Below are 26,035 nucleotides of genomic sequence, written 5' to 3' on the forward strand. Positions count from 1 at the left end.
AGAGCCACCTAGTGGGATTATTCTGCAAGTAATCCTGTACACACTAAATACAGTAATTCCTAATAAGCATTTTACTTTAAAAAACAAACCCCTCCAAAAAACTAGAAGATGGTGAATTAAGAATCATCTTAAATTGAAAGGGAGCTGAAATCTGTTTTACACGCAAACAGTAGGAGTACTTATTTCAGCTTAAAAGGGCTAAGTGAGCAGTTGAGATCAGCCTGGTGCTGTCTATACTGAAGTGAATTAAGGAACTCTTCTAACTAGCTTAGCTGTGAAAGCAATAGTAGCTGTTGACATGCAATGGCTGAGAGCATCTATCCTGCCTAGAATGAGGGAAGACTCTCCAGTCATGCACTACTGGACCTTGTTCTTTCAGGACCAATTATATGAGATTACACCAAAGGTGGGTAACTTAATTTATCCAGTCATGTTTAAATGCGTAGTAAGAAAATTTGGTTTCAAGTAGAATGTGTCTGGCTTTTTTACATTGAGGATATTGCCAAAGTACACTCAAGTCAAAAAAAAAAAAAAAGGGGGGGGGGTGGTGCACAAAGCTCCTTCATGCTCTCACAAAGAGTTTCCCAAAAATTGGAGAACGCTAGATTGAGAAGTGCTCAGCACAGGATATGCTCATTTTCACTTGAAATGAATGCTAAAGAGCCCTTTTAAGTCCAGTAACTTTATTTCAGATTACAGCAGTACTAACAGTCAAATTGCATTTACTAAAAAGTCATTTAAGATGAATTTTTACAATTCAATTTGAAATACATACAACATTGTTAGCATGTTCTACAAAACCTCATAAAAATATGTAGCACTTAACATACTAGTAATTACATTTAGCTAAAAATGTAAATAGCATTATTCAGTTCAGGATTTTTTAGGTCCTTCGTAATCTCTTGTGCTGACAGAAGTGCCACTTAATCATCGCTACACTTGTCATAGCAAATGATGGTCCCAAATCTTGAAAATCTTGCAAACTGGCAATATAGTAAATAAGGCAAAGTAAAGCCATGACAGTTGGCTTGCAAGGAAGGGCTATGCTTGTCATAGCAAATGATAGTCCCAAGTCTCAAAGATCTTGCAGACTGACACTATCTTAAGTAAGGCGAAGTAAAGCCGTGACAGCTGGCTTGCAACGAAAGGCTAACTTACAGCAGTCTAACAGTCTTTCCAGTCACAGTCAAGAAGTCATCATCAGCCAAGGCACGAAGCGCTTCTTCAAACATTTCCTTAGTGACAGCCTTGAAGAAAAGTAGTAAATCAAGTAAAGATAGGCAGGGGAGAGGGGAAATACTTAAAAGACTGTAAAAATGCCTTCCTTCCTACCAATTTTTTTAACAGGTTTTTTAAGCTTTAGTATGTTTTTTTCCCAATTCGAAATCTGGCCTGGAACCATGACACCAAGTTTGCTATTTCAGAAGCCAAAATAAACTAAGATACAGCAAAGATTCAGCTCATTTATCGATAGAATTGGGCTTTCTGGTCATGCCAGCTGAAAGTTTTGTCTCCCTTTCAGTCCATAATGTGATTTGAGAATGCAGTAATGTTGATTCGGAAAAACACCATGCTTTTAAAATTAATGAAAATGTAAAAACAAAGCAGGAAACTTACTGTATCAGACTGTGCTCGGAGGTCATCGAAAAGCTGTTGGTATTTCAAAGCTGGTGTTTTACCCTTTGACTGGATAAGCTTCCTTAAGGCTTGAGCCAACTCCTCTTTCCGCTTACGAGCTGTTGCACTCATTCCTTTTAAAAATAAATAAGACACCTTTTTAGAAATAAGGTAAGGAGGACAGGTTAAGTTACATTTAAAAATTTAAAAAGCCCAGTAGTATCCCAGCTGCGTCACTATGAAAACACAAACCTGTAGTGAGAATGGATACATCGACAATTCCGGTCCTTGGATCAGTAGCAGACTGTTTCAGTGCTTCCCGATGGAGGTGTTTTGCTTCTTCTACATCAATTGTTTCAACTTTCTCAGAAAAGCGTACTTTAGCATGCGCTTCTGCCAGTCGGATCAGAGACTCAAGTTGTCGAGGATATGCAGAAACCATTCCCCTGCCACTACCAATCTTCCTCATGTCCACATATGCCTGAAAAGAAGGGAGTCATTAAATATTTCCGTAAATCCTGTTATTTCTATTATTTTCAGAGTCCCCTTCATCCCCTACATCTTATTTGAGAATACGAGCAATTCTGGCAAGCTATTCCAAACACTACTTCTGCTCATGTACCTTCACGATTCTTCTGCAGCGAAGGATAACCACATCACATATACACATTTCCCTTATAAAGCAATTAAGCCATGATAATGAGTCAAGTTTTGAATCACTTTAAAAAAACTTCAGGCTAGTCTTACATAATAGTGCTTGTGTCTGTACTGACACATTTCATTTCAGTAGAATTTTATGCTTTTATTAATGTGATAGAACCAAAACCAACACATCTGAAAGCTAAGGAATCAGAGCACAGAATTACTTTTATACTGATCCCTCTTTCCTTTATAAATGCTGGTGATTTTTAGAGACATTTGAAGCATCTTATAGAAAAGTTACATATAAATAGGAAGCATACATACGAGGGGATTTTGCTATTTTTGACAAGTCAGTAAGGACTTGGAACATTATTAACAGCAACTCCTTTACCTCAATAAGGGCTTGGCTTGCTTCTTCACTTAACCTAGGATTTACGTAACTACGAGCATATGCAATGTAATCCCTCAATACTGCCATGTCCATGTATTCCTCCTCCAGCTTTTCTTCACTTTGGTAGTACAGTGAAACCAAATGGCGAGCAAGACGTCTGTCATAAGCTTCATCACGTGGATCCAACATTAAAAAGATCAAGTCAAATCTGAACAGGGTAAGAATCCAGTATTAGTGTGTACACTTTTCTGCCATTTAAGGTAGTTTGTTTTAGGGTTTTTGACTTAACAAGTAGAGGTAGGAGTTATTTGACTATTACTTCCTACTCTAAGTAGGAGTTGCTGTATTAAACTGAGAAGATAATTCTTCTAGAATTCTGAAAGTACAGAACAGCACAGTGCATTTGCTTTCATCCTATGGACTTGAGACTTTGAAAGTGAGATACACTCTGCAAAATTCAGATCCCATGTTTAAGGCTGACAGTTTCTGTTTTCTTAATAACAACAAAAACCACACAAACAAAAAAACTCCACACACATACTAAATAGACAGAACAAACTTGCTGCTAAAGAAACTGCCCTGAAAGGCAATAGCACATACCTATATAGTTATTTTATGCATATAAAAAACCATGAGTAAATGTATGTATAAATAAAAAAGCACTTGCGGTTTAATCCTGAAAAAAATGGTTTATAAATATTTTTTTTTTTTTTTTTTTACAAACAATATATTCAGCTATGCTCAACTATACACAGACATTTTTAGCCAGCCCATCGTTATTTTCATAAGCTTAAATCCAATAAATGATGGAACTGAGGTGCTGCTCAAGCCTAGTTTCATTCAGTACACCTGTACTAAGGTACCATTTCTCACTAAATAGCTAAATTAAGCAGCTCTTAATTGAAATCTCATCTGTAGGTGTCCTCAGAATATCCAGTATACCAGTGTACTTCAAATTTCCAGCTAGTGTGGGAATTCCTCACAAGATGCACCTGCAGCACATAGACAGTTTAATTTTAGATCAGCAGATGCTAACTATTACTCTAACAGCTATCACCCAAAAGGCTAGCACTGCCACCTCCCTGACTGAATTTTACAGAACAACGAAGATCTGTGCCTGCTTCATGGATTCTGCCACCTCTGCTGCGAGTTCCCTAATCATCAGTTTCACTTTCAAAGTTTTATGGAGCTAAGAAAAACATCCTGAGTTTTCGTTGAAGTTATCAATGCTATATTTCAGAATAACTCTTTTCTAGGAGATGATCATGAAACAACAGAAAAAACCCAATACAGAAGTAAATAAAGAGATCCTACAGATATCATCAGATCTTCTGTTCAAGGTCAATATGTAAATACTAAAAGGCAGGTCTCTGCTTACATAGGAGTAAGAGCAGCATTTAAAATAAATGCTACAAAAGTTTTCCACTACACTACAAAGAACACAATTGTTCTGTTCTACTATAGTTAATCATTTTCACAAGAGGAAGAATAACATCTCAAACATGAGACATGCAAGTGGGATTTGAGTACCTTGACAACAGCGTATGAGGAAGCTGGATATTTTCAATAGTAGTCTTTTTCGGATTCCACTGTGATTCTATAGGGTTAGCTGCTGCTAGGATAGACGTACGAGCATTCAGTTGGCAAATAATTCCAGCCTGTCAAAGTGAAAAACATTTCTGAAACCAGCTGCAACTGTGCACCACCAAAACTTTTTCCTCCCCCGCTTCACAAGACCACTGGCGTTATTAAATGGGTTATGTGGTGAAAAATTGCATTGCAAAAACCTTTTAAAGCAAAGCAAGAACAAAAACATCCAGAAATACTACAGTTTGCTATGAAAGCTGTATTCGTTTGTAAATAAGTTGTTACATAATCTAGGATTGATCCACTGACAACAACAACAAAAAAAAGTGTAATCCTTTTTTTTTCTGGTAACTTTTTGGTTTCATCTGCCTAGCAGATACTGTGCTTAGTGCAGAGAACCCAGAATTAAACAGAGACTTACCTTTGCGATGGAGAGAGTCTGTTGTTCCATTACTTCATGTAGTACTGATCTTGTGCTTTCATTCATTTTATCAAACTCATCAATGCAGCATATGCCATTGTCACTAAGTACTAGAGCACCTGTCTGAAGAACCAGTTGCCGTGTTTCTGGATCCTTCATCACATACGCAGTAAGACCAACGGCACTTGAGCCTTTGCCAGATGTATACTGGCCTCGAGGAACCAGGTTATACACATACTGGAGCAGCTGTGATTTACTAGTACCAGGATCACCACAGAGAAGAATGTTGATCTCAGCACGAAAATTGCCTCTTCCTGTGTGAGTAAAATCCTTTCTTGATCCCCCAAAAAGCTGAAGCAGAATACCCTACAAAAATATTCTCTTTAAAAATCAAAACATCACCTCTAGTATGGTTAACAGAGCAAATCCAGCTGTTGAATTGAAACATCTAATGACCTGAAGCACTTCTAAAATTAACTCAGAAGAAAACACTTGAAACTGTTCTTAGAAGTCTTTAAAAGGGTTCATTCTTTATAGATATCTTCAATTCCAGTTAATTACAAACATATAGTTAAACTGGTAGGTCTTACAAACTCAGCTTATAATTAAAGTTTCAAATTAGATTTGTTCCAAATCTGTTCCAAAACTTATGTAATCGAAATTTTGATAACAAGTTCTGCTGACAACAGGAAAGCAAGAATAGACTATTGTTTTCCCTAAGGCTATGTTTAATCCAGGACCAAAGTACTATTACGTCTTCCGTATCATTAAAAAAGTGCCATTTTTATCAGCTTTTTAGACAAGACTAATCAAGTTATTTTCTTTTCAGGAAAACTGCTTTACTGTGTTACAACATTACTTCAATAAAAGTTCTTTACTTGCCCATAAAGATTAAAAGTGTTTAAGGTCTTTATTTCATTGGAATTTACCAACACTTCCACATTTATACTTCCTAAAAAAAGCATACGCTTGCAGTGTTAGTAAAGAAATAAAAGTAACTAACTTCCAGTATTTTGAAAGTACTGGAATTATTAGTATAAACATATGCTTGTAATTTTATCCGTTAGCTAGAATTATCAGGGAGGATTTTTTTCCTTTTCAAATTTACTAGTTTAAATATTCACCATTTCCCAGTACTCTTCCCTCCCCACCCCCCCAGCAGCACATATATGCTAGATAGTCAGTGAAAAAAAGTGATAAGTCAGTGACAGCTGGAAACAGCAAGGAAGAGAGCGAGGAAGACTGTACACTACTTCACGTAAAGCCTCTGCACAATTTCTTACAGCACAGAAACCTTGCAGAGGCATGGAATGAGCTATTTGTATTAGTTCTTTTCTCATTCACTGCAGAGGTCACTAAACTTGCAGAGGTCAGTAAAACCTGTTCAGTAGTTACAAGAAGCATGACCTGCCCGATTTTATTTTCCCTGAGGTCCCCAAGTATTGGTGCTCCAATACATGTGGGTTTCAAGCACTTTGAAGTATTAAAGATAGAAGTTTTGTATGTTGTGAACAGATTCTGGTCAGAACCTGAAGATCTCCCCTGATGAAGGGTCCCTAGCTTTCTTCAGCAACACCCACTACACCTGATGTGCCTTAGTGAGGTGAGGAGGCAACAGCAAATGGACTTGTCATTATTGTATTTCCATTTCAGCGGGAAATCATTGTATAGTTTTGAACTCAACTTCTAGCCACTTCAGAAACCTGTGAACTATGACAATGTATAAATCTATAAGGAAAAAACAAAGGAATATATTTGAAGAGGATTGTTTGGTGTCTTGACATCACTTTGAGACCCACTACTGACTGTAGTTTTTGCAATGATAAAGTTGTAGGACCTCAGTTGAACATTTTATTGGAACAGTCCCTTCTTGGATATACCTAAGTAACTGTTTCAACATCCTATAAATCAGGGTCAACCACATGTCATTATAAAGCTAGTGTTCTCTTGTGGATGCCTCTTTTCAGCAATCATTTACTATGTTACAGCTACTTATTTTTCTTTGATCACCAGTAATCTGAACTTTCAATAAATGTCCAAGATGCATACTGCAACTAAGTTCTCCCAGTTCTGCTGTCCTGCCTTTTTAATATCTTCCCTCTAATTAACACTCCTTAATACCATGAAAAGAATTACAATACAGTTATAACCAACTCCATCCTGACAAAAGCATGGAGTTTTAAGACTGCTCAAGATATTTTGAATTTTGAAGCCTCAAGTCATTTTAATAGCAAACTAATTACAAATGTACTTGCATATAAATACATTTCTTACAAATATAGAATTTGACTCACCTTTTTGATATCTTCATGCTCATATATACTTGGGGCCAATGCTGAAGAAAGTCTCTCATATATGTCTGGTTTTTTTGAAAGCTCTCTTAGCATTTCCACACGTTCCTCTGTAAACATTTTTTGCTCCGTTTCTTCATCAACACCATGCAGGCGTTTTGCATCTGTCTTGCGATAGTGTATGACATCAATGTGGGTCTTATAGACGGATTTTACATTGCTGACCCTTGGATTAACTCGAATTGGGACTGCCCTGTAGATACCTAAATACAATTTTTAATCACAGCGTTAGATATGAAGAAACATAATTCCAAAACATGAAAGTTTTACATTTTCCCTTGACAAGCTTTTCAAAACAGCCTAAATACTTTAGTCAGTTTATTTCCTAGTACCAGTAAGTCATGTAGAAGTCAATGGAACATATTTAAGTCATCTAGACCCTATTTTTGCAGGTACGTACATATTTAACATTCCTATCACAAGTGTTCTCAACAAGGAGAATTTTCAAAAAAATTAAGGCTTGATGCTTTTGAAAGTCCTGCTCTGATATCTAAAGTCAGCATTTCCCCCTTTTGTAAGTGCCAAGTTTAACAATAGTTTTCTAATGCATCTCTAACAGCTAGCAGTACAGTAGTTGGTTTAAAGCAAAGTGGTTTTTAAAATGTGGCTGTGGTATCACAAGCCTTACTCTATGTTACCACTCTCCTGACAGCAGATGCTATTTAAGATACTGTTTCTTCCTTGCCTACATTCTCAGAATGACTGAATTGTCAAGGTCAGAAGGGATCTCTGGAGATTGTCTAGTCCTGAGGGGCCGACTCCAGTCTGAGGGGCTCAAAGTGGAGTCAACTAGAACAGGCTGCTAAAGGCTGTGTCCAGTCAGGTTTTGACTATCTCTAAGGATGGAGACTCCACACAGCCCCTCTGGGCAACATGTGCCGGGGCTTGACCACCCAAACACTAAGTTTTCTTATGTTTAACTGGAATTTCCTGTATTTCAGCTTGTGCCCACTGCCTCATATCCTGTCACTGGGCACCACTGAAGAGAGTGTGGGGTTTTGTCTTCTTGACACCACCCCACCCTGCAAATCAGGTATTTATAAACACACTGGTAAAATCGCCCTGAGCATCCTCTTCTCCAGGCTGAGCAGTCCCAGCTTTCTCAGCCTTTCTATATATGATAGAGTATCCGGTTATCATCATGGCCCTTTGCTGAATCCACTCCAATATGCTCATGTCTCCCTTGTACTGGAGAGCCCAGAACTGGACACAGCACTCCAGATGTGGCCTCACCAGTGCTGAATAGGGGGGAAGGATCACCTCCCTCGACCTGCTGGCAACATTCCTCCTAATGCAGCCCAGGAGGCTGTTGGCTGAATGGCAACACAATCACCTGGTCTTATCAAGTATTGCTGCCTTCCAGTTTTGCTTTTGCCTGCAACTTTGCTGAGGGTGCGCTCTGTCCCATCATCCAGGACGTTAGTGAAGATATCCAACAGTGTTTGGCCCCAGTATTGACTTCTGGGGTACACCTGCGGTGACCGGCCTCCAGCTGGACTTTGTGCCACCGATCATAATGCTTCGAGCCCAGCAGTTCTGCCAGTTAAATCCATCTCACTGTCCATTTATCTAACCCACACACCATCAGTTGGTCTATGAGGATGTTGTGGGAGACAGTGATGAAAGCCTTGCTAAAGTCAAGGTAAACAACATCCACTGCTCCAGTCATCTCATTGTAGAAGGTTGTAATCCACTGCCAATCCATGCTGACTACTCCCAATCACCTTCCTGTCCTTCATACAGTTAGAAATGGTTTCCAGGATTATTTGCTGTGTCACCTTCCCGGGGTCAAGAGGAGGCTGACTGGCCTGTAGTTCCCCAGGTCTCCTCCTTGCCCTGGGAGTGACACTGGCTTTCTTCCAATATCTTAGCGAACCACCATGACTTTTCAAATATAACTGAGTGGCCTTGCAAAGACAGTGGCCAGCTCCCTCAGCACTTGCAGGTGTGTCCCATCAGGTCCCTTCATAGACAATTAAGATCAGTGAAAAAGGAGGATGCAAATACTCAAACCAAATTTTACCTGTGACATTAACTCTATCACCTGGCTGAACTTTATCAACAAGGTCATTGTGAGCAAACAGCACAACCGTATGAGGGGTCTGTCCAGCTGGCATATCTTCAGGAGACTCCTGCAGTTTGATCTAGCAAAAAACACTTAAGTTTTAGTTTCAAAAAAGCAAAGCTTTTCCAGAGAGCATACAACAGAATCTTGTATTATCAGTCTTCAGCATCGTTTTGAATCAGGAACATTGCTCAAGAACAAAATACCCCCAGCCAAACAGCAAAACTGATTACTAATAAAAAGATATGATGAAAGTGAGAATTCTGCTGGTTGCTACTGGCATGGCTAAAATGCCGTTACAGACAAGGCTCATCTAGTCCAGATAGAAGCGAACATACTATATATAAAGGAGCTTCCATGTTGAAACAATAAGACGTGTACGTACTTCATTTCATCCTTTTAATGCATTCCTTCTCTAAAGGATGGACTTACCCCTTCGCTAAGTTGTTTCACCCATTTTTGTGTTCCAAAACACGTTTCCCTTTTCAAAACATTCAGTCTCAAGATACATACATTAACGCTATTGATGATATTATGGGGGTAGGGGAGCAAGAAATAGAAACTGTTTCATTTTAGCCACTACCTAAGCACAACGTACCATCTGTTTGTCAGAGAACATGGATCGGTTGTGAATCAGTGCCATACTGTGTGTTGTGTTACAGTTCTTGCATACTGATGGTTCAGCAATCCTGCCACGGTCGATTTCTACTCTGGTGGTGAAGGCGCAAACCTGGCATTTAAAGAATGCTTCTTGCATCTCGGGAATTAACTGGGAGCTTCTGATGACCATACCACTGATGGTGATAAGTTGATCAATATCTACAAAATAGAGAGACTCGTGTCATCACTTCATACTCTTACAATTTAAAATAACCTTCAAGTTTCATGTTATGTTAGTTTTTAGCTGGGAGGTAGACATTTGGTTAGGTACTAGTATTTTGTCTAAGACAAAGCAAAAAATCATAAATGCGTAGTACAAATACTCTAATTTACAGAAATATTTATACAAAAGAAAGAATCTATTGCACTTGCAGAACTAAGAACGTGAGTAGCTGATGCCATGAAAGATTTCCTTTATGGATAGATTATTCTGCATTTGGGCTCTAAAGCATTGGCTTCTGAAACAGACTTATATAAACAGAAGACATTGGTCTGGATGGACCACAAGTACAGTTTTATACGGTCTTCATGTAATTCTATGCTAACATTCAGTAAGTTTATATAAATCCTTAGAATTCTTTTCTAACGCGGTAATCAAAAGTTTACCTTCAGGGTTTAGACTTCTCATATTCCTAGTCTTCAGTGCATTATATGGCCTTACTTGAATTTGATGTTCTAGTATTGAATCAGGGTAACGATCAAAAAAGATCTCATTGGCAGCCATGTCAAATGTTGGGATAACTTCCTGTATAAAATTGTTAGAAACAGTTAAGTTTCAAAGTTAAAAAAAGAAAAAAAATCATAGAATGAAATATTTTTGCATAAAGCATTTTATGTGCTGCTGATCAGCCAGGAATGACTAAGAGTTATGCCAGCTGAGCATCTGCCTATGTAACAGGAAACTTACTGTTTAGACGAGGTTTATTTATCTGAATATTGCAAAGGCAAAAAAAAAAAAAGTCCAAGACTCCGGACATTGCAGTTTAGCAGCTAATTTTGCATGTATGAGGTACCCACTGTAATATCTACCATCAAGTTTTAACTACTATGAAACAAGACATTTTATATTAAGTAAAATAAAGAAGCCAGAGATCACGCTGGACATACAAAGTACACGTTGCATTTAAACGAATGTATTAAAAGCCAGAAATATGAAAGGGCCACTTGAAAGCCAGCAAACAAGTGCACTACTTCACCTGAGGATAGCAGATCAGTTGCCTGTAAAGATTTTCATCAAATGATCTTAGATGGTCACAATTTATGTTCAGGAATGGTTCCCCAACCATATTAATCTGCAAGATATTTGAAAAGAATACCTTAGCTCAATGGCATGCAAGATGGAAAAAGAAAAGTTAGATTTCGCAGCGTTACAAGTACCTCTTCAAGTCGTTGCATATAGCGTGGCTCATTAAGATCCAAGCCAATGTCTTCATCCTCTTTAGCCAGCGGATCAATGAAACGCTGAAGAAATCTCTGAATGTCAGAGGTGACAAAAGACAGAAGGGAAAGACGAACGGAATTTAGTAGTACAAACACCTACTGTGTATCAGATTCAACTAGTATTTGTTTAAATCAAACTAGCTTTTAATTTAGAAGAGGAAGAAATAAGTTGTTAACCTACCTGGAATTTTTCTTTGCATGAGGCTACATTAACATCTGTTCCCCAAATAACAAGCTTTTGTCCAAGAGATTGCTCAGTCGCTACTACATCCTCAGCCGGCTGCGTGGAAACAAATTAAGCATACACAAATATGCATATAGTTGTTTAAAAAGAAGCTGTCAGATACAAAATCTGAGACATCTACCTACCCCATCTGAGTGTAAATCAACTTGTCTGGCTTTACGGACAGACCCGAGATCTGGCCTCTGCCTAACCGGAGTTCCTCGTACACCGCTTCGTGGAGTACCCTCTACCCTGGAGCTGGGTGTGCCGTAAGTCAGAGGTGAACTGATATCGAAGTCAAGAGGAATAGCTATAAAAAAAAAATGTTTTGTTATTACTATCAAGACATTTTACGTTTAGAGCAGACTAAAATTCAGCCTCTGCATTTGTCTCATTGTTCTTTTAACACTACTGTCATGAGTAGCATCAATCAATTCCGGTGTTTTGTTAAAACAGAAACAACAAAGATGTTGCAAGTCTAGCTAGAACTTTCCTTTGCATTAACATCTCTTCCAAAAGATCCCAAGTTCTAGGAAAGCTTCGCTAGAGAACTTCAAAGCAGTACTGCATTTTAAAACAACATTGGTGTTCAAGCCTAAAAAGTCAAAACGCAGCATTTTAGATGAAACACATTTTTCAGTATTTTTGGGGCTGTAAAACAAGTGGCATGACAATCACCAGCTACTGCAATCAAAACCAATCCTATTCATAAAAGCAAGAAAGGCTTTTTATGGCAATCAGTCTAATTCTTTCTGCATTAATAATTTTGTTGATTCTTTTCTTCTTTCTAGAAATACATAAAATAATAAGGTAGACTCCTTGATACATACTCCCACAATAACTTGAAGCTACAACAGCACACCTGCACCCCCGACACTGACTACGTTCCTGTACTGTCCACTACGCTAAACTCCAGTGGGAAACTGGAGACGAGACTCATTTTTTCCGAGTCTATTTTTCGGCCAGACCCCATCCCCAGGCTGCTCGCTGCACAGCGGCGCAGGCAGGCCCCCGGGACGCAGCGGAGCCGCCCGAGCCCCGGCGTACCGGAGTGGCGGAACTGCGGGGGGCTGGAGAAGAGAGCATCGGGGGCGCTGGGGCTCTGCGCGTCGGCGGGCGGGGAGGTGGGCATGGGCTGCAGGTCTCCAGTGGAGGTGGAGTCGTCTGTCCTCCGCTTCTGCGAAGGAGGAGAACGAGCGTCTTGTGCTGCAAGACACAAACAGACCCGGAGCCGGCGTTTGAATCGTCGCGCCACCGCAGGAGGCGGACCGAGGCACAGGCGCGGCGGCCGGGACAACAGCCCCGGGGCAGAGAGACGGCGCCGCTACCCCGGCGGCAGGCGGGCAGCGGAGCGAGGGCCCACCCGGCAGCCAACACCCGGCAGCCAACACCCGGCAGCCAACACCCGGCAGCCAACACCCGGCAGCCAACACCCGGCCGCCTCACCCCCACCCCCGGGCCGGCCGCTTCCCACCAAAGCACTCACGAGTCGGGGGGTTGCTGCCCCGGCCGCGCTTGCCGCGGCGGCGGCTGGGGGTGGAGGCGGGCGACGACATGGCGCTGCTCCGGCTCCCGCGGCGGTCCCACTGCGGGGGGGGGCGTCGAGAAGAACGCGGGCTGTGGGCGCTCCGCCACTGGCCGAGCCCCGAGCCCAGACGGGCGGGTTGCCGGCCCTCTCCACGCACACGCCGAGCCGGCGGGAAGAGAGGGGCGGCAGCAGCAGCGGTCCCCAACAGTCCAAGCAAACTCCGCGCCAGGCGAGTCGCGTGCGCGCGCTCTCGCGGGCTTTCTGGCCAATGGGTAGGCGCGATCGCAACGGGAGCGCCCAACGGATGCAGGAAGGGGGGGGTGGGGAACGGAGAAGGAAAGGAGGAAGGAGGTGAACCTCCGGGCCCCCGAGGTGAGGGTCACGCCCTGCTCGAGCTGCTGTCCTACGGGCAGAGGTATACTGCGGGGTGCTTCTTGTGCTACGAGACGGAGGCTGTCCTCAGCAATGGCACATTGCCCCCCCCCTCAGCTCAGAGTGGAACCGCCCGCACCTGACCGAATTTCGCGGCAAAACTAGTCCTGCGGTCGGGCAGGGAGGCGTGGGGAGGTCGGAGCAGCCCATTCTCTGCGGGGGAGGGGGAGAGAAACAGTGCTTAGAGGTTACTGAATGTGCGTGTACTGAGCCGATCCTGCGGCGAGAGACATAAAGGTGCCCCCAGACGCTCTTCCCTGACACCGCCCGTTAGACGGTGGTACCGCCCTTGTCGTATCCCCCCCCTGCTCGGAATGGTCTGGCCGAGGTCTACCCGCATTTCTCCTTGCCTCGGAGTGCACCCGTCCTGATGCCACAGCGTGTACCCCCCCGGCTGGCTGTGTTGGATCCGGCCGGGGGCGGGCCCTTCGCACGCGCTTCCGCCTCCCTCCGTGCCGCTGCCTGCGCGGCCGGCCTGGGGCGGCATGGCCGGCGTCCACGAGTGCCTGCACCAGCTGCACCTCTGCCTGCAGTCCGGCTATGCCGCCAGCGATGCCCTGCACGGCTACAGCCTGCTCCGCAGACTGGGGGAGACCTGCCTCACCAGCCCGGCGGGCGGCGCGCAGGGTGCGCCCTCGGGCCCGGCCCGACCGGGGTGGGGGGGCCTCAGGGGCTCTGAGTGAGGCCTGGGGCGGCCCTTGCCTCGCTGGTGTCTTTAAAACAGCAACTGCCCAGCTTGGGGCGGGGGGGGCTCGTTGATGTTAGAGGGACGCACACCCGATCGCTGGTCCTGCGGGGCGGCTCTGCCCTGCCCTGCCCGAGTTCTTCACTCAACACGACACTTGGGGGCTGCTGGCATGACATGAAGGGTCGATTTGGGGGGAGGGGCGGTCTCGTGCCCCAAACAACCATTTCCCTTGGTAAAAATGTTTCGGTGCGTGCCCCTCTCTGCTGCCCTGCCCTCATGCTAGCTTTCCCTCGGCCCTGAGCAGGGGCAGGCCCCAGGGTGAGGTCAGAGGCATCAGCCTGGGCCCGAGTCCATGGGGAGGTCAGAAGCACCCACGTTAAGTTGTTTTTGTGGTGACAAGCATCAGACCTGCCCGAGTTAAGGCATCCTTCTGCACAAGGTGATGGGCTGTGTCCAGCCCTGCCTGCTCTAGAAAGGAAACCAACCACCTGATGGTTTGTTTGCCTCCCCGCAGCACTGCACCTGTCCCTGCTGTTTTCCCAAGAGCATGGCTTACTCGTCTTTATCCACAGGTCCCTCGGCATGGAGGAGGTAAGTTGGTAAACTTTAAATAAATATTGAGGTAGTGCTATATGAACAGCATGTTATATTATACACGTTAAAACTAAATATGTTTTTTTAACTTTTCAGTTTCGAGATTGCAGGGAAGAAGCATTGAAGTTTCTGTGTGTCTTTATGGAAAAAGTTGGTGACAAAGTTCATCCTTATGCCTGTAATATTAAGGTGGGTAAAGGTTTAATATTTCCTAAAGGTCTTTGCTGAATGGTTGAAACAATTCTGGTGGGTCTCGTACTGTAACAGATTCGTAACTATCCTTCACCCTTCCCAGTCTGCCTTATCCATCTCTAATGTTCTTGTTAGAGCTGAAATAACTTGATTGACATGAAGTATAATTAATACAACAGAGAAGCGTGGACTTGTTTTTTCAGCTATAGACTTAATTTTATTAACTTCTTTTTGTAGAACATAATAGGTATTGATTTTGAAAATAAGTTATTGATATTGAAAATAATAGTCACAACTTTTAATTTATATAGACTAAATTAATAGTTTAAGTGTAATATTTTAAATGTTTCTGTAGGTGCTGGTTAATATTAAATACTGATTTTTAAAAAATTTTCCTGCAAAGTTGTTACTTTTGCAATATATACAGAAATTGGTGGAAACTACAATACCTCTAAAAATGAGGTTCTTTGAGTCTAGATTGCTGGATAGTACTGCTTTGCATAGAAATGCTTGACTGCACCACTGCACTTTCTGATCTCAGATTAGTAGCTACATATTGTAAGGAATGATAGTACAGAAGCGGAAAATTTGCTATGTGTGCCTTTTATTCCAGAAACTGCACTTTCTTTGCTTGAGCTGGAATTCATTATTATGTCACAGTGCTGCAGTGTTGTCAGTGAAGCCACTTTCAGGACTGACTATTTTTATTGTTTTAGTCTTTTTTAAAAGCCTTAAATTTGTTAGGAACAGATACTTTAAAGAGGTAGATGACTACATTGTTATCTTTGAATTCCCTTCTCTACTTACGAGTATTATAATCTCCATTTTCTTTCCTATGTAGCAAACTTGTATTCGTGTTTATACAAAAGACAGAGCAGCAAAATGTAAAATCGCAGCTCTGGAACTTCTGATTAAGGTAAAAAGCATTTTATAAATCTCTCTTGCTTCTAGAAAAAGTAGAAAATCTGTTGTATTACTATAGTTGTGCTATATCATGCAGAAAATTTGTAGTCTGCAGTAGCAAGAGAATAGTGGTGGTGTAATATTTCGAATCTAGTAAGAGATATGTCTTAACAACAGATTGTCTTCGATATTCCTCCAGTGGGTTGCTTAGATGTGAGCATGTCATTCCTTCATCTGCTGGAGCAAGACGCGATTGTTTTGGGGGCAGTTGCAGATCTTCTCTCTCCTAGTTTGTTATGGTTCTTTAAGGAGAAATTTTGCAGTTCATTTGCATTTTTTAAAATATTATGTATTAATATATAATATTATATTAGTATATGAAAGGTGTGGAGGAGGAGAAGGGATTTTTTCAGAAGTTTTGTTACCGTGTGAGACAGTAATTTCATAATGTGCTTCCTTAGAGTGCATTAGACCCTTGTTTTGCAAATGCTTTTGCACCTACTTAATTTTGTTTGTAAGAAACAAAACTCCCTTCTGAGTTATTCTGAGTCAGTTCTTCTGTGAATTGGATTTGCTTTATAGCAGCAGGGAAAGAAATACAATATGATAAAGGCTACTGCAGACCTGCTAAGCCTGTGCTCTTTGGGGTTTGTTTATATTTATTTATTTATTTATTTATTTATAATTATACGATCTATAATGTTCATGTAGATGATCTATACATAATATGTATAATATAAATTGAAAATCATAAGTTTTATATTTATACATATATAGGAAGGTAGTTTGTTGTTAAAGTAGATTTCATGCCAGTACTCTTTTCTGGACCAGTCACCTTATATCTCTTTCATTGAATAGCATACTTAAGTTGAAGTTACACATATGAACTGTGTTTTTATTTAGACCAAGTAGTATTGTGGTAGTGATATTAACGATTTTCCTAAATTTTCTTTTTTTTTAATCTGTCTTAGTTGCTCCAAAGTTTACGATGTTCCTGTCTGATGGAAGAAATGAAAGTTGGGGAGATATTTAATAAATTTTATGGGGAACTTGCTACAAAAAGTAAAGTCTCTGATACAGGTAGGCTTTAATTTTTTTGTCCATGTCCTTTCTTTTATTTACACTCAGTTTTTGTTGGATTATACCCCATGGAAATGCATAATTGTTATTCCCATGGCAAGTGTGTTTAAAAATGGTAGTTATCATGTTTTAGAGCTAGTAAAATTTGTTCAAGTCTTCTGATCATGATCATGCAGTTAGCTGTTGCTTAGCAGACTTGTATATATGTATGAGCTAACATGCGGGAGAAATCACATAATTGAATTTAGTTGTGGCAGTTCATACTGAATTTAAGCATAGGCCTGGTTTAGATTTCTCAATATAGAAGAGTATTTTTATGTCTAATCTGTTATTATTAGTCCCTGAATGCCTAAATCCTGAAAGTAATTTCAGCTTTCTTGTTGTTAACCAACTTAACTTTGCTAGACTCTTAGATTTCCGCCCCCCCCCCCCCAGGTTCAGTGCTAATCTGGTGTAGCTGAACCTTTGCAGTTACTCTTATACCTGTTTTATAACTATATACACACGTACCCCTTTAAGTCTGAGCCCTAAGGGTAGTCCTGGTCCCTCCAGTGGGTGCTCTTCTCAAAAGCAAAGGCTGCTCATCGCTGTCAAAGTTCATGTAAACCCCAGCTCGGTTGCTAAAGCTCTTTGTAACCTTATTCCAACCCTGGTCAGTTTTGTCCTCGGAGCTGCGGTTTTAGTGTGATAGTTCCTGCATTGGTTGCCCCTAATGTGAGCTCATCAGTTCTGCCTTGCCTAATTATGTTATTTATGATGTTAATCAAACTAATAGGAGCTCTAGTTTGATCGTCTTGGCTAGTTACAGCTGAAATGTTTGCTTGGCATGTTTAGTCCTCACAAAACTTGCTGCGCCTGCTTATAGAACCCTTTAGTCTGAACTCTTGCCTAGAAACTTCCGCTAGCTGTTGGCCTTAACCCTGATGGTACTTAAAAGACCCAGCATAACTTCAAGGCCAGCAGCAAACTTGGATTAGTGGTAAATGCTTCCTCAGTGGATATGGTCTTTATTAATGAGTTTTCTAAGCCACATTTCAAAAGAGTAAATGTGTTTAACTTATTAATGTGAAAGGAGGATGCATCTCACATTGTAGTATGTAGAGAGATATATGTACATATGTACGTACATCATAAAGAGCCATCTTTCCTACATGCTAATCACTGATTAAACCATCAGGGATGGTTTTCTCATGGTTGCAAGTTACATAGGAGTTGCAATGGAAATGTCAAAGTAATGATTTAAGTAATTAATATTTAATAATATTAAATTACTTTCTAGTACTGGAGAAGATTTATGAGCTTTTGGGAGTTTTGGGAGAGGTCCAGCCTAGTGACATGATTAACAACTCTGAAAAACTATTCCGAGCTTATTTGGGAGAGCTTAAAACACAGGTATGATTGGAGTTTCTTTTCAGACTCTTGCATTGCTTTGGTTTTTTTCCTTTGATCTGTGTAGTGCTGTATGTTGGAATACTATTGTACCTAGTACAATTTGTAGGGATCTATCTGGACAGTCATAAATGCTTCCTTAAGGACTGTTAAAGTGTGTTCTCTGGTTCTGAGAAGCTTTCAAAGTAAAAATTCAAAGCCATCAGTGACAGCGAATTAACCAGTTTACTATGAGAGAAGATGACATGTGATGATCATTGCAGTAGCACCCAAGAAAAGTTATATTGCCATGCACTGGTAGTTTCTGATGTGGTCTCTACTAGCTGCAAAATCCTTGCACTTCAGGTAAATGTCACGGTTCTGCTGAACTTAACTTTCCTGTATTCTGCGCTTTTAAGACATTAGTGTGTGCTGTTTAAGTTTTGCTATGGTTGGTCTTGGTGGGGCATATTTCATGCTTTTCAAAGGATTTCTTATGCTTCTGTAGTTAAACTCCCTCCCAAATGATACAAAACTTCTGAGTAGGAGATATTTCTGTGGACTTGTGTTCATAGAGGTGGGTGCTGACATAACTGTATTAAGTTGGAATATGTTATTTTATCTACACTTCTAGGAACTGGGAAGCCTTGGTGTAAATTTATCTTAGCTTGAAGATAATATTTTTTTCAATTCTCACTTTTTTTAGATGACATCAGCTACAAGGGGACCCAAGCTACCTGTTGTAGCAGGATGTTTGAGGGGACTGGCTGCACTCATGTACAACTTCACCAAATCTGTGGACGAAGGTATGTTCTTTTTCTATGTGAAAGACAGTTATACAATTCGATGTATTTTAATCATTATACAGACAGCAAGCAGCGCCATTTCTCGCTGTGAACTCAGAATGAAAATTTCCCCACTGGTAGATGGTCTATGCAAAAGCAAGGCCTATCCAGCTACATGGTCCTTGTAGTCTGTCTTTGTGTGGAGTGGCTTCATCAGTGTGTTTCTTTATGTAAGTGTTTGAAGTGCTGTTTTCTAACCAGAGAATGGGCAGCTGTGAGAGCCACATTGAAGCTGGAATGCGGTTTATACAGAGATGTGTTTCCCTTAGAAGAGACATGTCTGTTAAAGCATGGGTATTCAGAAAAATCAATGAATATAGATGTGCAATTTTTTTCAAATTTAAGAGTATTTCAGGAAAAAACATCTCTGCCTCTTAAAATGAGATATGTAAGGCTTTCCAATATTGTTTCTTCATACCAAGCTTTGGATAAAAATATCTTTGTCTTTATTCTGCCTCTTGTGTGTCAATAGTGAAATATTCATTATTGGGTTGTTTCACAGATCCTCAGACTGCAAAGGAGATTTTTGATTTTGCGATGAAGGCAATCAACCCACAGGTAAATCTGTCACGTGTTAATCATTCCGCATAAATGAATTAGCCCTGATGAAGAATAAATCGCATATGACAAACCTTTTCTGATATTACAGGTTGATCAGAAGCGATACGCAGTACATCTAGGTAAGATTATAAATTATTGCAATTCATGCTGAGGTGGATACCATACATACAATGGTGTCTTCTGTCTGGAGTTGTTTATTCTCTACTGGCTGTCTTCGGTCTTCTAAGCTGATTGGGGAGCAAAACTGGTGTACTTTAAGTTGGTATCTAAAGAGCTAAACAGGTATTTGGTTAAACTAGGCAAGGTCTAATCAACTTATGAACAGCAGCATTACACTTGATGCCATTTGCCCCTCTGGGAGTAGTACAAAACCCTGGTATGAGAACGGAATTGTAGGAGTAGAAATAAGAGGAATGTAGCAAATTAGGAGAAAAGAGAAGATGGTGGATTAGGTTAAAGGAAAAAAGTAGAAAAAGAAGGGGAATTTCACTGGAAGAAGGAGAAGGAAATTGGGAACAAATGAAGTTCATGAAAAGAATGAGAAAATGGCCTGTGAAATGTGAGTGGCTTATGCAGAAATTGCAAAAATGCAAGGTTTGAGTACTAGGCCCATAGCAACTGTGAAGGGTAAAATCCTCTTTAAAGTTAGTCTGCCAAAAAAAAATTAATTCATTAGCAATCTTGAAATTTAATTTATGCTTATATTTGGGATTGTGAAATTACCTATATTCTGAACTCTCTATTTGTCTGTGCATCACAGTTTGGTGGAAGAGGGGACTTGGGCATATGTCCTGACCACAGAAACCAAATCCTTGTGAATCGTGCGATCGAGTTTTATTATTTGTGACCAGTAGAGTCCCTTTCTTTTTCACTGTTAATATAAATTACTTCAGAACGCAGCTGTGCTTTCCATAATGGTGTACATAAAAAAAGAGGATTTTGGAGGGTTGTTTTTATGCTTAAGTTCTTAATGTTTGGATACTGATACTGTAATGGCTAGAAGAATACATTTTATACCCTCCAATCATGGTAGGTATACCTAGCTAAAGTCCTGATGTGGGCTTTTATAGTCTGGTCTGGTTTTGGAAATTGTAATATAAGTCTAGGTTTTAATGAGAATTGTTTTAAACTGCAGCTGGTTTACAGTTGTTCAGCTGGCATGCTGCTCAGTTTGGAACCTTACTCCTAGACAACTATGTCTCCCTCTTTGAAGCAATGTGTAAATGGTGTGGCCACACAAATCAGGAGCTGAAGAAAGCCAGTCATTCTGCACTAGATTCATTCCTTAAGCAGGTATTGTAACTTCACTGGGATCTCTGAGACTAAAGCAAAATCAAATTTCTTGAAATAGTGGGGATATTTGGTGCTTGGAAGTTCAGCGAATTTGTTTAATAAATAATTATTTTGTTTGAAGTGCTTCACATTACGAGCTAAGTATCTTCTAAGATTTACTGTAATTGTTTTGTGGCTTTTCTCATGTTTCTGGAAATCCTAAAATTTTTGTATCTGCTTTACAGATTTCTTTAATGGTAGCTAAGGATGCAGAGCTACACAAGAGCACATTGCAGTTCTTCATGGAGCAGTTCTATGGAATCATCAGAAGGATGGATTCAAGCAACAAAGAGTTGTCCATTGCCATTCGCGGATATGGGCTTTTTGCAGCAGTATGTGCAGGAAACTTATTTGATAAAGGAGTGTACTGGATGGATTTAAAGCTAGGATTCATATACCATTCATTTTACAATTTTACGCAGCTTGTTACATAGGGAGTGCTACTGTTTCTGGATTAAGTGTTGAACTTAATTAGCTATACTGTAAAATACTTTGTGGTTTAAAATTATTAAAACATACTGAATTTAGTAGGAGCACTTGCAGCACTGAGGGTTGTGGTTACTTCTGCTTGTGCATTAGTTCTGAAGTGGAAAAAACAGGGGCTTCATATACAGCTGTCACAAAACTTAAGGATGTGCTTAACTGCTTAGGTGCAGTCAATATCTCGTTAGCTCTGTCCGCATTTCAGATGGTAGATCCAGGCCAGCTCTGCTCTGGAAGCAGTTCACATATGCTTGCTACAGAGCAGGAATCTCATCAGAACCCTCAAAATGTGTTGCTAACTGCAAGACAGTAGGAGGCAATCTGTGAAACAACTCTGAATTAAAAAAGCAAACCCATGCTTATATATTTATGTGGAGGGCAGATATATTTGTCAGGAAGCACCATTAAGAACCAACTTCCAATTTTTGTCAGTGGTCAATTAAAATAGGAATATAAAAGTAAAGTTTAGGTTCTATAAAGAAAGGATGGTGTTTATCTATCTGCAACCTATATGCTTGATGGTGGTACCCCAACTTTTATATAACAAAATTCTAGACATTCCTTTTTTTTTTCTTTCTCTCAAAGCAAAGATTAAGTTAAATAATCTCAAAGATTATTTAGAGAAGGTTAGGAAATGTGATAGAATAGCTGGTTACTAGCTGAATCCTTTCCCTTTTGCTACCTTTTGAGCAGAGTGCATTTGTTTTGTAGAATTTTCAATGTGCTTTGTTGAAACCTAGTCTTCCTTTTCTATGATATGAGCTAGAAAGGAATTGAGTTAAAGGTATTGTTTCCAGAAAAAATGAAGGATTTCCAATTACTGAATTGAAAGAAGCTCGTCAAAAGTATCTGTTATGGAACACAAGAAGTTAATTAAAGTTGCATAATGTAAATACAGACATAGGATAATACTGCATATTTTAACAGGAAAAAGGGATCTTAATGCTCCAATACCTATAAATCTTTAGTATGTTAAGACACAGTAATAGTTGTTAGCCTGTTTAGACTAAATCTTGGCCAAGGATCAGATGCTAGGTTACGAGGAAGAAGAGTCTTGCTGCTACTGCAAGTAATGGCCTTAGCCTGAACGCAAGTTCAGTGATTGATTCAGTTTCAAGGCAGAATATTTCTTTACTGTCTAATCACTAAAATAATTTTAAAGTAATACTTGCAGTTCTACAAATGATAAATGGATAGTCTTAATTTTGTCAGCATGTTTTTGGGCAGACTAGATTCAATCTTTAGCCTAACTGTCATATTCTGTCATTGCCTAAATCAGTCCACTCTTTTTCCATGGTCAGTTCCCTATTACAATTCTTGCCTGTGATCTGGTTCCTGGTTCCTTTTCCACAAAGACTGCTTTTTGACCTAGCTTATGCTAAATACTGTGATTTACAAATCGTTCTACAGAAATCTGTAAGCATTATTACATACCCTCTAGTACTGTTTGGGATGCTTTCCGCATGTTCATTAGTTTAGGAGTAGTCTTTATCCTCTGTTTGTACAGATCCCAGCACAATAAAAGTTCAGAATTTGGGCTGCTGAGTTAAATGTTAAATAGTAGTAGCCTGTGAATTTTAATTGGTTAAGCCACATTAAGGTAAGCCACTTACTACTTTAATGCAGCTAGGTCAAAATGTAAGTGAATATTAGCATCCATAATGCCATATTTAAGATATTTACAGCCAAACTCCATGCTTTTCAGGCTGGATTTGAAATCATGTCACTGAAAGTTCAAGTAGTCTTATAGTAAATTACACTGCATCAGTAAACTATTATTTTAGTTCACTGCAGGTACCATGTTTCTCATACATGTAGCAAGTAGAATACTTAGTTTATTCAGATGTATTGAGTTCCTGGAAAAATTTAAAAGATTATGATGATGATTATTATTATGGTTCAGTGAATACTTGGCTGGGTTTTAGTGCTACAGCATACGTTTGCTTGACTGTACAAAGTTGCTAAGTCAGTATTTTGTTTTCCCTCTGTAAGCCCTGTAAAGCTATACATTCTAAGGATGTTGACGACATGTATGTTGAGCTCCTTCAGCGTTGCAAGCAAATGTACCTCACAGAAGCAGAAACAATAGATGACCATCTGTATCAGCTACCAAGTTTCCTCCAGTCCATTGCAAGTGTGATATACTATATAGACACAGTAAGTGAAGTATTTAAAGTACCAGTCATTTTTTTTTAATGCAGCTATGGATGTATAAGGAGGTAGTAGCTGTGAACTTACCTATAATAGGAGGTGTTTCTTTATCTGAAATACGATGATATTTAGCTCATAGGGGATGGGAAGAATATCAGGAGAATACTTTATTGGATTTTATTTAAATAAAGAAAATGCACAGGATATACTCAATAAAATGCTACAGTGCATTGTGATGAAAACCATGATAGCCAGATGTGAATAGGCTTTCATTTATTTTAGGCAAAGCTATTTATTTGGACCTAGCCTTACCCTTCTCTTTATGCATTTATACCACTCTATTGCTGCCTTTTCTTTTGGTACTGATACTTAGCGTGTTCTCTGAGGCTGGTACTTTGATTTTCCTCCGATGCTATGCTCTCTGTGTTCTACTGAGGGCTTTCTGGATCCTAGCTGGAGCTGGGAAGTAAGGTTGGGGCAGAGAAGAGACTTTCACTTACATTCAGATTGTATTCAGATTGTTAAGGATGAACAGATTATACTGCTGTGTTATTATTGTTTAATTAAATTGGTACTTTTCTAATAAGCTTAAGACTGGTTCCACTGAAGCACTAATCTATTCAGGAGCTACTTTCCATAATGTGTTCCAGGAAACTTCCTTATTCCGTTTGTTTTGTTTGTTTTGGGGGTTTTTTGTATCTAAGTTGAATTCACTTGCTAGGTCTTTTATTGTTCTCAGAACAGGTTGTGTTGTAAATTCTTGTAACAAAGTATCTTGCTGAAATAATTTAGCATAATTCTTCAAATTGATACTGAGTGATAACCATTGTCTTTGCATGATCGATGTTTTGCTTTTATTTATTCTAGATTCCTGAAGTATACACTCCAGTTCTTGAACATCTAGTTGTGCTGCAGATAAATAGCTTTCCACAATACAGTGAAAAAATGCAGTTAGTCTGTTGCAAGTCTATAATAAAGGTATTTCTAGCCCTCTCAGGAAAAGGTCCAGTTCTCTGGAGTTTTATTAGCACTGTGGGTGAGTCGTCTGTGATATTACCTTTGTTGTGTTTTTGGGGGGCAAGGGTGATTTTTTTGTTTGGATTTTTTTTTTCCCTAAATTGATTAACTGGTTCTAAGAGAGATGCATGGAATAGCCATTTGGGGTCAAAAATGAAGCTTTTCCCGCCTCTAATAATGGAGGTTTAGGGTTCTCATTGTAATTTTTCAATATCTATTGTTAAATCACTTAAGGAGTACATTTAACAACTGTTTTGCATGACAGAGTGGCTATCATCAAGGGCAGGAGAACATATTTTTGTGATAATCTGTTTAAACATGGCTTATGTTCCTGCTCTGAAGGATTGTGGGGAGGGATTCTGTGGGTTTCACAGAAAAATGTACAAAAACCTGTTCAATACCCTTTCAGTTACCCCTACAAAATATCACAGAAAGTAGTGTCGCCTCTATTAGAAATGCAATCGTTTTATGCTCTGGAACTTGTACATAGTAAACATGAAAATTCGAAATACGCGGTTAGTCAGATACAGTCCTGTGAATGTAGTAATGAATGTGTCAGCATTGGTAGCTGACAATTCTAGTAGTCTCCAGCATGCTGACAATTCATTATAATGATTTTCAGAAATTATTTTTAATTTCTTTCGATTATTTATGGTGGCTTTTCTCTATTGCTGTGGCATTTTCATTGTTTTCCATGTTCTTGATTTGGGATGTGGTGCACCCAAGCACCATGCCAGAAAGGAGATCCTAAGTCCATGTCTGTGAGGGTCATTGGGAGTTGTTGCCTTTTTCAATATGGGCATTATGGGCAATGCCTTGGTCATCACTGCATTCAGACTCCGGAAAAAGTCAAAGCAATATTGAGAAAAAGTAGTAAGAAGCAAGTTCAAAACTGGTTGCATGTGAAACATCCTAGAGTTATGGCTCTGGTTTTGGCAATATTTGTCCTTAAAGAAAAATCTGTGTTCTTAATGCCTCTCCCTCATCCTGACAGAATGTAGAAAATAGAAGACTGATTTAATTCATTGCTAATGTAATGAGTGATATGGAATCTGTGCCTTTTTAAGTCTGTTCAGGCATTTTTGTTTGTTTGTTTCAGTGCATCAGGGATTAATCAGAATCTTCTCCAAGCCAATCACATTTTCAAAGGTAAAATAACTGTTTAAACATATTTATTTTATCTAGCTTTCTAGAGTATACATTCCAGTTCTTGACGATCTAGCCTAGTAAACAGGGGAAGGCCTAAAGAAGCAAAAATAGTACCACCCACTTTGAATTGTGGTTCAGTTGTTATTGGTCTCTGGTCCCTACATCTGCTCAGCATAATGAGGATGTGCTTCTTGTACTGAATGAAAAAAATAATAGGAAATAGACTTTTGTTCTCTGCAGTTCTTGTTTGCTCGGGTTGTCCATAACAAAGTAGGTTGTACCTAAGGTCATCTAGCTTTCTTCCAGGTTAACCAA

At 39.9% G+C, this 26,035-nt stretch overlaps 2 protein-coding genes across 5 annotated transcripts in view; one reads left to right on the top strand and one right to left on the bottom strand.

The window, feature by feature from the left end:
• Positions 1 to 678: 678 nt before the first annotated feature.
• MCM4 (minichromosome maintenance complex component 4) lies at positions 679 to 13,192 on the bottom strand. Its single transcript, XM_072852520.1, has 16 exons — positions 12,884 to 13,192; positions 12,445 to 12,603; positions 11,544 to 11,707; positions 11,356 to 11,454; positions 11,112 to 11,207; positions 10,931 to 11,026; positions 10,341 to 10,479; positions 9,673 to 9,893; positions 9,033 to 9,153; positions 6,953 to 7,212; positions 4,659 to 5,024; positions 4,181 to 4,308; positions 2,651 to 2,858; positions 1,870 to 2,098; positions 1,618 to 1,751; positions 679 to 1,247 (listed from the first exon to the last, which is right to left on the bottom strand). The coding sequence occupies exons 1-16, from the start codon at positions 12,951 to 12,953 to the stop codon at positions 1,155 to 1,157; spliced, it is 2,583 nt and encodes an 860-aa protein (XP_072708621.1). The 5' UTR covers positions 12,954 to 13,192; the 3' UTR covers positions 679 to 1,154.
• Positions 13,193 to 13,797: 605 nt separating this feature from the next.
• The window catches only part of PRKDC (protein kinase, DNA-activated, catalytic subunit), an 85,651-nt gene continuing 73,413 nt past the window's right edge, over positions 13,798 to 26,035 (top strand). For 3 of the 4 annotated variants that reach the window (XR_012040904.1, XM_072852521.1, XM_072852522.1), the window contains exons 1-14: positions 13,806 to 13,984; positions 14,560 to 14,636; positions 14,736 to 14,828; positions 15,673 to 15,747; positions 16,706 to 16,814; positions 18,094 to 18,206; positions 18,889 to 18,988; positions 19,530 to 19,585; positions 19,677 to 19,707; positions 20,724 to 20,881; positions 21,106 to 21,252; positions 23,396 to 23,560; positions 24,422 to 24,590; positions 25,671 to 25,720. Coding sequence is in view for 3 of the 4 variants with exons in the window: in XM_072852521.1 (XP_072708622.1) it covers positions 13,843 to 13,984; positions 14,560 to 14,636; positions 14,736 to 14,828; positions 15,673 to 15,747; positions 16,706 to 16,814; positions 18,094 to 18,206; positions 18,889 to 18,988; positions 19,530 to 19,585; positions 19,677 to 19,707; positions 20,724 to 20,881; positions 21,106 to 21,252; positions 23,396 to 23,560; positions 24,422 to 24,590; positions 25,671 to 25,720 (1,485 nt within the window). In the remaining variant the exon portion in view is untranslated. Of the gene's footprint in view, positions 13,985 to 14,559; positions 14,637 to 14,735; positions 14,829 to 15,672; positions 15,748 to 16,705; positions 16,815 to 18,093; positions 18,207 to 18,888; positions 18,989 to 19,529; positions 19,586 to 19,676; positions 19,708 to 20,723; positions 20,882 to 21,105; positions 21,253 to 23,395; positions 23,561 to 24,421; positions 24,591 to 25,670; positions 25,721 to 26,035 lie in introns of all 4 variants that reach the window. The other variant, XM_072852523.1, reaches the window with a different exon arrangement.

Source organism: Ciconia boyciana, chromosome 2 (genome assembly GCF_034638445.1).
Source record: "Ciconia boyciana chromosome 2, ASM3463844v1, whole genome shotgun sequence".
Taxonomy (NCBI): domain Eukaryota; kingdom Metazoa; phylum Chordata; class Aves; order Ciconiiformes; family Ciconiidae; genus Ciconia; species Ciconia boyciana.